Consider the following 12,498-nt stretch of genomic DNA (forward strand, 5'->3'; position numbering starts at 1 on the left):
CCAGGTCTGTGATGGGAATCGACCTGTAGTGGGAAGCTGGTTTTCAGACTGAGATAGAGTGTCCCTGTGGTTGACAGGGATGATGGTGGAGAGTGTGAAGCACTGAGGGGCAGTACATAGGGAGATGTTGAATATGTTGAAAAACAATGGGGCAAAATTGCGCAGCACAGTGACTCAGCAGCACAGGACTGATCCGGCCCGGCTGCTTTCCTGATGTCAACTTCTTCATAGTCTTCGTAGTCTCAGTTTGTATTACAAGCAACAGTTCATTCATTTTACTTTGAGAGTTTGCACGTTAGATAAAATCAGTGCCGGAAGTGGGAGCCAACCTGGAGAGCATCAGCGTCACCGTCTTACTGTGCTAACTGCACCCCAGTGTCTTGTATGCATTGTAGGCCTCATCTCCAATAATGAGACCCCATTACCACTGCTGACTTTTTATATGAACAAAACGCACCATAGCATTAACCTGAAGTGGAAAACTAACACTGAACACAACATTGCCAAAGCTCAGCAATGACTGTACCTTATTAGACAGCTTCAAACATACCGGACCAAACAGCTTCTTGTTTTGTGAACATATGAAACCACTCCCCACAGTTTAAACTCAACATCCTCTCAGAAGCGTTAAGAAGAAGATCACGTCGGACCCTTCACATCCTGCTCACCACCTCCTTCAGCTCCTTCCCTAAAGGAGGCACTACAGAGCTCTGTCCACTAACACTAAATGCTTCACTAACAGCTTCTTTTCCTTACATTCACATCAAATCGTGACTGCACTCCTCTCCTCACATACCACTGACAGGCATTACCATGATTGTCCGCTGTCATCCATTTATATATGCGCTGCAGAGAACAACATAGGCCTTGGTCATGTGGCTAATAAACAAATCTGATCTAAAATGGAGAACTAAGACACAGTCTATGTATCAGATTTACAAACTGCTACCTATGAATGAACAAGTATGACCCAGATGACTTCTGGGTTTTGGTATTTTCAGTCAGTCCGTGCATCTTGTCCAGAGTGACTTTTAAATATAAGACATCTACCTCTCCCTCTCTTATCCTTGTAGAGAGTTTCAAAAAGGATTTTGTGCATTAATGAATGAAAATAAGAAAAGATAGAAACTGCACATTATAATTTACAATTTAATTATTTTTAAATATATAAATCATTGTTGCTTTTTCAACCGAAGTGCCACAAAGGTATACAATGTGACGATGACTGGTGAGGACACAAACATTACAAAACTCTGACAGCAGGAATTAGAACAGTACTTTTATCCTTCAGGGTTCCTCCTATCAGCGGAATGGAAATCTACCAGCATCTAAAACACACACACACACACACAGCGCTCTGTGCTCAGTGTGCGCATGAGCTGTGATCGGGTTTATTATTGACCTGCAGATAGGGAGGAGGACACATACTGAAGAGTGACTACATCACACAGCTCAGCTTCTGTCTGTGTAGAGGTCACTTTTCATCCACTGACTACTCCTCATTAAATACACCAGCTACTAAAACCTGCTACAAAAAGCCGGGCATCATCTTTAGACCGAAACTTAAAACATAAATTCTACCTTTTGGTTTCTGTTGTGGAGAACACAGGATGTGGTTTACAGACCAGGATACGCTGTAGCAGACACAAACACTTCATTTCATTTCAGTTGAGAGTGCAATTAGATATGTATTTTCATTGTTTTCATTTTACATATACACCTGCATAAGCCTACATTGTAATTAGTAAAGAAAATAGATATGTTTGATGGCGGAGTAGCTCTGCTACAGAACCTGTTCAAAGTAGCCATGAGTGAAATAATCCAATTTAAATTGTAAAATGTCTTTGTGATCTCTGTATCATCATCATCATGTGGCTTCATCAGGAACGGAGACTCAGTGAAAGGGAGACTTCGACAAACAAAGGAAGTGAGTCATCACTGTGTTATGGGCTCTCAAGGACAGGAGGGTGGAGCAGGGCGAGAGAAAAACAAACTGACTGCAGGCTTCATTCTTCATCTACTTTTAATTCCAATAATTTTGTCCAATCTCATTCCTTAATGAGCCATTGAAGATAGAAGTAGGGTTGTGTGTGTGTGTGTGTGTGTGTGTGTGTGTGTGTGTGTGTGGGGGGGGGGGGGGGTCTCCTCACACAAACAACACAATGAAACGTGCGCTGTCAGAGGAAATGCAGGGCGAATAGTTCAGTAGTCCCTCCACACCCCGGGCATTCCTCGGTGAACGTGGCTGCTGATGATTACCCATCATGCTGCAGAATGTCTTTGTATTGGCGTTTACCTCACTCTCCATAAGGCTCAGTGGTCAGGGACACCAGCCAACACCTTAACAGAGCCCCAGACCAGTTTAAAGATCTGCTCTGACCCCAACAGGCTGCAACGTCCATCCAAGAAAGTGATTGTGTGAGTAGGAGAAGGGTTTGGCAATATTTGTGACCTGCTGCAGGCACAGTAGAGGGAGCTGTTTCTGCCCTACGGACTCGTGAACCACAAAAAGTGAACCAGGTGTGCTTTTGGGCACGCAGGGGCTGGAATCATGGCGCCTAAAGGGCCCACACACCTCCAGTACTTAATGCAAGAGGCAAAGTAAAGAGGGAGGTTCATTACTACAAGCCTGTACCCACAATCCTTAGCTACCCTACACAGAACGGGGATGAAATATACACTTGATGAATAAAAGATTCTACTGAAGGGCATGGACACGAGGATGGGGTCACTGTATCTGGTCCTTGAGACAGATATAAGGTTGTTTTTTTAGTTAGAATATCCAGGGTTGTATCACAAGGTGCTATCAGAATAAAGTCCATTCTAACAACCAAAAAGATCAGCTTGTGTTTCTAAGTGTTATTTTATTGTTTAACTTGGTGGTTATCTTTACAATTACTCATGTCTATTCATATAAAAAAAGACTAATGTTTAATTATCATACTACCATGATCCAAAGTGTCATAAGGGAAGAGTTACCGGCTGTGAATAACAGCTGAACCGATCGAACAGACTCGTGGGTCAGGAGTACTTCAAAACACTGATAAAATGTGATATTTATTCAATCATACAACTATTCAATAGCATTTTCTGTAAATTGTATCTCCCTGCATTATGGTCTAAATGTTGTTTCTAAGCCTCTACTGCCATGTATGTACACTAATCCTTGTGGAAAATATATGAAATCCTTTTTATTTGAATGTATTTAGTTTGGTTAAAAACATTCAGGTTAGGGTTTAAAATGTATAACAATAATCGGTCAATAGGCTCAAAAACTAATTTCCATCCAAAAAGGTGACTGTATCAGAATTATGATCTTGCATTATTGAACTAATAATAATGATAATAATAATGATAATAACAATAATACATATTATTTGTATAGAACCTTTCATTCAAGAAATGCAGCACAAAGTGCTTTACAAAAAAGGGAGATAGACACAGACTGAACATGAAAACAACTCAGCAGGTCATTTGAAACTTATTCGACATAAACTCTGAAAGTATGATGTGTCTTATGTAAATTCATATTCAGTACCCAGAAGCAAACAACTTCCCACCGAACACAAATTCACTGCAGGTCTGACAGAAGCTTTTATCAGCCACCTCACAACATCTTCCCTCGGTGTAAGCTCACTAACCACAGGCTTTGCTTCCAAATCTACCAACCACTCATAACAATAATGAATTAATAATGAATTAGATCACAAAATTCAATATCGATAAGAAGTGTCTTCCTCTTTTGGCTGTCTACAAGTCACAATGGCCTATTGTGATCCAATCAGAGCAGCCGTCTCAGACTGAGCTGAAGTGAGCTGGTTTGAATGCTCCACAGAGTTCAATGGTACAAGTTGACCCTTCATCCACTCAATGATGTGACTCAGACGCCCACTGTCTCTTTGTACCACTTCATTTACCAAAGTGCATAATAGCCGTAATGTAATAACATAAACGTAATTAATATGCTAATGTTAGATTTCTGAGAAAGTATGTATACCATCATCTAACAGATTAACATAATAACCAACAGTTATAGTCTAGTCTGTACAGATGAAAATGACTCAGGCCAGATTTTACATTCAGTTTTATAATAACAAAGTTGTAGTCTGGTATGAATTAACTACACCATATATGTGTTTACTTGAGCATACTACTTGTGTACATATTATATTGATATTGAAATTCTATATATTTAAAAATATAACAGACATGATTATTTGATTCATGATGATGAAGTGTGATCACCATTAGCCATTTACACTGTAATAAAAAGAAAGATTAAACAGTTTTCTAAATGTTGATTTAAATTCTATGTTAAATGTAGAATTAAAGAAAATGCATTTCCATTTTTTTTGCACAAACATGTCATCACTCAAATGTGTTCAGTGTGCTCTTGAGTGTGTGGAGATTATGTTGTTACCTAAGAAGAAGATCCCAAATCAGAAAACATTGGTGAATGTCAGAGTCCTCAGGAAAACTGCAGGAGTGGGTTTAAGGAAGAAAAGTGAGAGGGTTTGCCCCCCCCCCCCAGTGAGAGGGTTTGACCCCCAGTGAGAGGGTTTGACCACGGTACGCTGGCTAACTAACAGGCCGTTATTTCACCTCATCAGTTACCGACTCTGGCAGCAGATGGCAGTGTGTTCTAACTAATCACTCTCTCCTCTAAAAAGAAGGCCTATCATTGTGAAACACTTCTATGTTGTTTAACTAAAAGGTTTACAAAACGTCTAGGCTTGCAATTCAATAGAATTACCCTATGATACAGGACACCACAGAACAAGTCACTCTGTAGCCAGATGCCTTTTCATCTCTCTGTAAAGCACTTTGTATTCAAATGTGCTCTAAAGAGGAACACAATTCATACATGTTATTCATATGGTCAATGACCAATGATATGAGTGAACAACTCTCTAGCAAATCCAAAATCTAGAGTGCTAAATGTGTGATGTCATCAAGTATAAAGTATGGAACGGCTCCATAGACGATGAGCTGGGAAAGATGTTCGAGGTGACACTGATGGCACCAGAACTGACGGGACTACAATCAAATGAAGCCCATCTGGTGTCCCATGCATTGTCTCTGGAGCAGATCCACACTGTGCACGTGATGACATCACCGGTTGGATACTTCTTCTCTGTTTTTTTTCAGCTCATGTTCTCAAACATTGATGGAACTTCTCTCGGCCATGGGAATAACACACCGGTGTTTCCGTGGTGTTCCCCTGTAACTTCTACCCTCGATGTTCACTGAAGCAACGTATAAGTGCGGGTTTAATTAGAAGGCTGCCTCCGGACGTGTTAGTGCGGTCTCGTTCTCACTGAGGTAGCTTGGTGGAGGAGACCTGTAGGTCCAAATGCGGAAACGTGTTTGAAGAGGTGCATTGTTTAAGCGTCAGCGTGCGACACGTCTTTAGGTCGCTGTTCGTGCGACACGCCGCCTGTTAGGAGGAATGGACAGAGGAGACAGCATGGTCCACAGCGAGACCGACGCTCTGCAGCTGTGCCAACTGATCCTGAACCTGGAGGACACCTCCATCTCCAGTCTGCAGGCTCACAGGACCGCGTGCGCTGCATCCAAAGACCCCACACAGCGGGAGATCCGCACTTCCGAGGTAACTTGAGCTAGAGGAAATACACTGCTCGTGCTCCTCGTCTGGTGCTCGAGCCTCCAGCGCCTTCCGTACAGGCCCGCTGCAATGTGTGCTGAGTGGGCCAGCTTCTGGCTTGTTCCGGGGACAGAGAGGTGGGAACAGGTGCTACGCTTTATTCTGTCCCCATCCGACTCTGTGACTTTTCACACGGCCACTGTGTGCTCCCGCGGTCACATTTTAACGTTATCTTCATGTTTTGGTTGCTACTAAAACTAGTGATAGAAAACGTGATACGTTCCATTCGTTGCTGCGAGTGTTAACACTGTGCACCGTTAAATAGCGTCACAGGTTAAGAATGTAGTTCTGTCTAGTTGAAAAGTGAGCGTTTGAGGTGACTAGCTGTATTGTTAGCTGCCTAACAAGTGTGTAAAAACCTATATGCCTGTTTCACATGTTGACCTGTCACAGTAGGACAAGCACAGGTGTAGCTTAATTCATACAATGAATAATGGCTGGGTTCTATTCCGCTGCTTCAGGGTGATGGTGTTATTGTCACACCATCAGGGCTTAGTGGGACACTTAAATAGAGCGGAGCCATTGTTAATGTCATTGGTAGGCCTAATGCATGCTTTTCCTACATGACATGGTTAAAAGTCTTCTGTGTTGCAGCCGTTCAGAGACATATTTTTTGCTCTCCACCTTAAAACTCTCCCCCAAAGCAGTATAGTGGCCAGCACGTCCATGAACTTAGTCCAAAACATGGATGATTAGGCAAACCCACACTGAGGACCGAGATTCAAGATTCCTTACTTTACTGCCATATCAACCACAGGTGATTATCAGTGAAAAAAACACTGCCACGAAAACAAAACAGTAACCATACGATGAAAGCAATAGATCAACCAGATCGCTCATGCCCTTAAAGGGACACGTTAAAGTTCATGTGCGTGACAACCGGTGAAGCATTTAGGATGTGGGATGCTTCAGAATAAGTGGTGCTGTGGAAGCTACATGTTCTAGTTGTATTACTGCGTAGTCTTTCACCTGAAGGTAGAAGATTGAATGACCTAAAAAGACTTTTAAACCTTTGTTGAACTTAGCCACTCATGGATGTAAAAGCATTTTAAACGCAGGCCACCATTATAAAACACGTGTGTAAAACTGTTAATAATTAGGCTTCTTCTTCTACTAAATCAATCTGGTGCGGTATATAAATGTAACCCTTTAGCTTAATAGAAGTCCCCTCTGAACATAGTCCATGCAGTTTGTCACTACTACATGATTGGGAAAACCATTTAGTACAATATCAAGATAATTTTTAGGAGACAGAGTTGGGCTTGTGTTACATAAGACCCATCCTCTTGAGAATATCAACCAATGCAAAATAAATGACAACCTGTACGTGTGACGCTGTTCAAAGACATCAGATGTTAGTCATTGGTAAGTCCATACATTGCTCTTCTAGGTTTACTGTCTGGTCTGTTTGGTTCAAGTCTTTCTTTCAGTCTGTATCAGGGTGGTGGTAGTATTTTAGTCACATGCATCATGGGTTAAACGTTTAATGTTGTCCAAAAGGTCTTGCAGCAACACTGATGGTTCAATTCATTTTTGGATCTGATTTTTGGCTTGATGCATGTGAAGTATCACAACGGTGTGTGGTGTAGCTGAGGAGTGGCAGGAGGCTACATTTAGCTGTGGTTCCCTCCCATGCATTCTGAGCAGGTCCTGTTTGTCAAGAAATTCAAATGAGGGGGAAGACGGTGGGAGAAAAGTGTGTTGCTGTGCTGGGGCTCACGCTGCATATAGACGAGCAGAGGAGGCGTTTACCATCGATGATGGACTAACTGTGCTTCAGAGCTTTGACAGTTCTCCTTTTTACCGTTTCCTGTCCTTTTATTGACCTCTTCAACTGCCGCACTCATAGACACCCCCATAAGGTGGGACCATGTCAGGGCTGTGTATTTTTAGCTTGTTCAGTCAATTGTTGCACCCTTTAACAAAAAAGTTAGTTATTTCCAGCTTGTTCCTGCGTTTTGACACCATAGACTATAGTGCATTTTGCAACTTTTCTGGTTTGAAAGCTGTCCATACTCGAAGACACAATTTGATTGAGAACTGAGTCCTAGTGGTATCCAGCAGTATTGACAATTTGAAAGCTTTTTAGATGGTGTTTTTTAGATAGTTGATTTCCCATGCAATTTGAATGCATCATTCAAATTGCTGCTACTACAAGTGAGGTCTGGCAGTTGTGTGCTGCAAAGTATTGGTCTGACAGAGTCCTGTAGTGTTTTGAATAGCACTGCCCATACTGCTCTTTGTGATGAGCACTCACCCAAACTAGAATGTGTTGAGTCAGCTGCTCTGCAAGCCTCTGTCCCTCCCCAGTGTGCTATTTATACACACCCAAACCAGCCTCTGCACATACCAACACACACAAGAGCATACGCATGTCTGATCTACACACACACACACACACACACACACACACACACACTTGAACACAGCTCGACAGACTTGAAAGCGCCTTGTAAACAATAGTGAACACAAACAGTGGAGGCAGGGTTAGAGCTCTGCTTCAGGTTCACTTACTTTGTTCCTGACACTGTTGAGGAGTAGGCGACAGGTGGGCTCAGAGCAGCAGACAGTCAGCCTGCATGGGAGCAGCTCGTCTTCTACCAAACTCACTGGATCACATGTAGGACGCTGAGGTAAGACAAACCTCTAAGTCAGCATTGAATTGAACTTAATGTGGTTGTATTTGCATACTTTTGCCCCAAAGAGGGCTTGAAATCTTTAGTCACAGAGAGTGTATTGTCCCTTTGATTGTGTGGCCCTTTGTTAAATACACCATATGTAGATGTAATGTAGTTCCCATCTAAAGAGGTGGATCATTTAAAATCAGTTGCTCTCCTCCGTTGTCACCTTGCAAACCTCAGTCTGTCTGCTTGGTGTCTTCTCTGCTGGAATGGAATTGTTTAGTTGCACCTCTCGTTCAGTGTGTTGTTTTGCATTAATAGGACACTTCATGCATTACAGGCTTCTGAGTGGCATGCAGATTGTTGTCATTGTCATTTTGGCATTGACTTGGTACCGAAGTATTTGTTTTCGTGAAATCCCTAGTTGGCAAATTATATTTAAGTATCAATTTTTTTTTTTACTCTTTATTATAATCCTGGATCATTATTATTGATTGATTGTGTAAGCAGCATTTTATTGTTGTTATTGGTGAAGGTGGAACTCATTTTAACTGTGTTTTATACTGTTGGTTGGTTTAATATATATGAATCTATCATTTATGATTTTATGGTTTGTATGTGAAATTAGGGCTGGGCGATAATTCAATATGATAATTTATGGTCTTTCAATGGAATCTTTTCGTTATGAAATTAAATTATATATCGATATATCGCGTGACACAATAATGTTGTCTATAACAAGCACATACTAACTCAAATTTCTCATGAAAAAAATATGATCAAATTTAATCTGATCTGTATTGTTGTGCATACAGGTAAACATTTACAGTTTATAGCTTTTTTTCTGTTAACTTTGTTTGTTCACTTTGCAATTAAGTTCTTAGTTACATGAGAACATACTTATTACTTTCCATGCTCTGGAACCTATTGCTGTTTGTAACAAAATAATTTCCCCTCGCGGGATCAATAAAGTTAGTATCTATCTATCTATCTATTTGTCAAGTACAGTGTTTAATTCACTCAGAAGTATACGAGTATAGGCTTTATGTGGTTATTTCTTGTAGACAATTTATTTCTTGAACTACCAGAAAACATGCTATATCAGGATATATAGATAGAATAGAGTTTTTAGATGTTTTTGGCCATATTGCCAGCCCTATGTAAAATCTGCAAAGTAACCGGTAACTACTGTTTCGTTGTCAGATTCAGTGCAATGGAGTGAAATGCAAATACCCCAAGTAAAGGAGTACTTCTAGTTTGTGCTTGTCCCCACCTGTCCATTTGGATGGACACTGTTATTAGTACACAGTAAGAGAAAGAGTGAGGTCTGCATGTCATTTAAAAACCTGACATTTATTGGTTATTTAGTGTATACATAGTTACTAGGCCAAAGTCCAACTTTAAAACTGCATTTTCATTGGCTGAAACAAGTCTGAACTACACTCAATACTGTGCCTGAACGCATCCTGTGTTGCTCACACTATGCCTGCTGTGTAGTGGGAGTAACGTTCTACCACTGGACTCAACCCAATGCTGTCCCCTTTCCAGCAAAGCTGGTTTGACATGTCCACGGTTATAATACAGCCTTAAAGGTCCAGTGTGCAGCATTTAGCAGTATATATTGGCAGAAATGGGATATGATATTAATAGGCATGTTTTTGATTAGTGTATAATTTACCTGAAGCTAAGAATCATTGTTTTCGTTAGCATAGAATGCTTAGAATCTACCATAGTTCTCCTACACGCTCGGCAAACGGGAGAAGTTTCCTTTGGTTACAATCTGCAACCTCACCACTAGATGCTGCCAAATGCTTCACACCGGCCCTTTACCTTGTGTACTTAGATTGGTGCTCTCAGATGTTGGTACCGTGAACAGCAGTATAGTTTGTGTGTCGGTGGTGTTGGTTTCCCTGATTCCTTTTGGAGCCAGTGAAGTGTGTCCTGACCAGCAACACAAGTCACTCAGTGAACTGTGAGTCACTCTGCAGGAATGTTTGGTCACTGAGCAAAATAAGTTTATTATAGGTGACACCGGTCGCTGTGGGTTTCTGTTGACCACGTCTGCGTAGACTTTATTTGTCAGCGTCTATAAATGTGTGTGACTGAGTATCAGTTTATATCAATCAAATGAATATACATGGACAAGTTGCGTTTGTACTGCTTGTGGTGGTACCCAATGATGTCAATCCTCACATATTTATGATCCCCTGGAAAGGTTTTTTTTTTGACCCCATGACTTTTCCTCTAGCACCACCGTAAGGCCAGAGTTTTCCCTTTTACGCAAGACGGAATGAAATGTAATGATCTGACCTCATGAGATCATACTTTTGTTAACCTTCACTTAGAGGTTTCTCTGGGAGCAGTTTCAGGAAGGCCTTGTTCACAACCACAGTGTGACCTGTTGGCCACTGAGCCGCTCTACTGGAGGGGCTTGCTCAAGGGCACCTCATTGGTGGTAGTGCCACTTTCACCACCAAGATTCGTCCTGTCTCTGACTGGTGACCTTCCAAAGCAGCAAATGGTCACATTTCAGAAGGTGGAACCAGCAAATGTTTGGCATTAAAAATGACTAAACAATTATTTGGTTATCAAAATAGTTGCTGATGAATTTTTTGTTGATTGATTAATCGACTAATTCTTCAGTAATTGGGACTTTGCATTCCTTGCATTGAACGGCCACAGCAGAAGGTGGCGTGAGGATACCGAGGATACACTGCTCTCTTCATTGTGACTTTTGTCATCCGATCATACCAGGACGCATTAACTGACAAGTCGGTACGCTCCGAGATCAGATCTCTCCTCGCTTTGGGATCCGATCAGAGACTGGAGACACAATATTATTTAAATGCGAGGATAGCGGCTCAAGTCTCTCCCGGATGACTTTTGTCGTGTCGCCCTCGGTTGTTCATGTATTAACTGTATTAAATAGGTCTGCCAAGAATGAAAGAGGAGATGGAAACCCTGGCTTCTTTCTCTCCTCTGCTGACCAATCATGGTGTGAATGTTGGATTGTCGGTTTGGGAACGTGTCAGAAACAGCCGCCCCACCACGCCCCCCAAAAGGGATGTTGGAATGGTTTGGTGGGAGGGGGTTCTGACCCATTTCACCATCTGACACGAGGAAGCATCCAGGCCTCCTCAGGCCAACACTGCCTCTGTGGGCCACCAGCACGGAATACGTATTTACCATGTGAACGTTGCATGAACAGTATTTTGTAGCAGCAAGCTTCCGTTTACAATCTTTCTTGTACAATATGAAAATATATACTATACCATTTAGTTTTGTTGTTTGCATATTTTTTCATGTAATTATCGGTATGTACATGTCCCTGGTTTCACATTTTGCGTGTGCGTTCCTGTCATGTTTTACTTTGGAAGTGGGTAGCGATGCCCCTGGGGGGCAGATCTGGGAACAGACGTGTTGCCACAATATTTACATGACTTCAACAGTTCAGTTAAATGCATGATGAGGCATGAAGAGGCCGAGATGCAGAGAGCTGCCTGCATAAGACTCCTCCTTTCAGGTACTGCTCAGTGTGTTCTACTGGCTCCCTTCATCTCTCTACATGTCATGCATTTAGAGATACAAGGCTGGGCTCACCCTCAACCTAAAAAGAATCGGTTCATTCTTTGAATCACTTTTGCTTTCAAGCTATGAAAAGTATTTGAATAAAATGTTTAATTTTATTTAAATGTACTTTTATTTTCATCCTTATTGCCTTTGCACTAAGGAATAATGAATTTCATTGTGGCGTTTGAACGGAGGACTCAATTGGTGTCAAATGTACAAACCAAACCTGAACCTGAGATCACTTCCACTCAGTAAAGGAAAGCTCTAAAGTGGACTTCCTCATGGGGGCCTCTGGACTTGTCTGATGCTGATGGATCTCTGTGTGTGACAACAACCTGACCCCATCTCTGGGTACATCCCAAGTCTCTTAATTGCATCCCTGTTTCCCTCACTTGTGTCCTTTCCTTGCTTCTTAGTCCCTCCCACCAGGGATGCATGGAGGAGACCATGCGAGGAGAGAGAAATGAGGAAATATGTTTTAAGAGATATGAGACGTCCTTTCCTCTGAAGCGTCACATGACGCCTCGTCTGTTTCTGATGACCGGCAGCTGATCACAGCTGGATCAACCGTCACGGCTTTAACAGCTGGAGAGACTTTTGATAGTTTGTGTCTGCACACATGATCACTGTACTTAATAATAG

The 12,498-nt window shown here is 41.8% G+C and overlaps 1 protein-coding gene across 1 annotated transcript in view; it reads left to right on the forward strand.

Moving 5' to 3' along the window:
* Positions 1-5,465: 5,465 nt before the first annotated feature.
* The window catches only part of LOC137873968 (kinase suppressor of Ras 1-like), a 36,262-nt gene continuing 29,229 nt past the window's right edge, over positions 5,466-12,498 (forward strand). Inside the window, 1 exon segment of the mRNA XM_068712504.1 lies at positions 5,466-5,611. Coding sequence (XP_068568605.1) covers positions 5,468-5,611 — 144 coding nt within the window. The 5' untranslated portion in view covers positions 5,466-5,467.

This window comes from Cebidichthys violaceus, unplaced genomic scaffold (genome assembly GCF_023349555.1).
Source record: "Cebidichthys violaceus isolate CVI_PGR_0920_01 unplaced genomic scaffold, fCebVio1.0.p SCAF_1, whole genome shotgun sequence".
Taxonomy (NCBI): Eukaryota; Metazoa; Chordata; class Actinopteri; order Perciformes; family Stichaeidae; genus Cebidichthys; species Cebidichthys violaceus.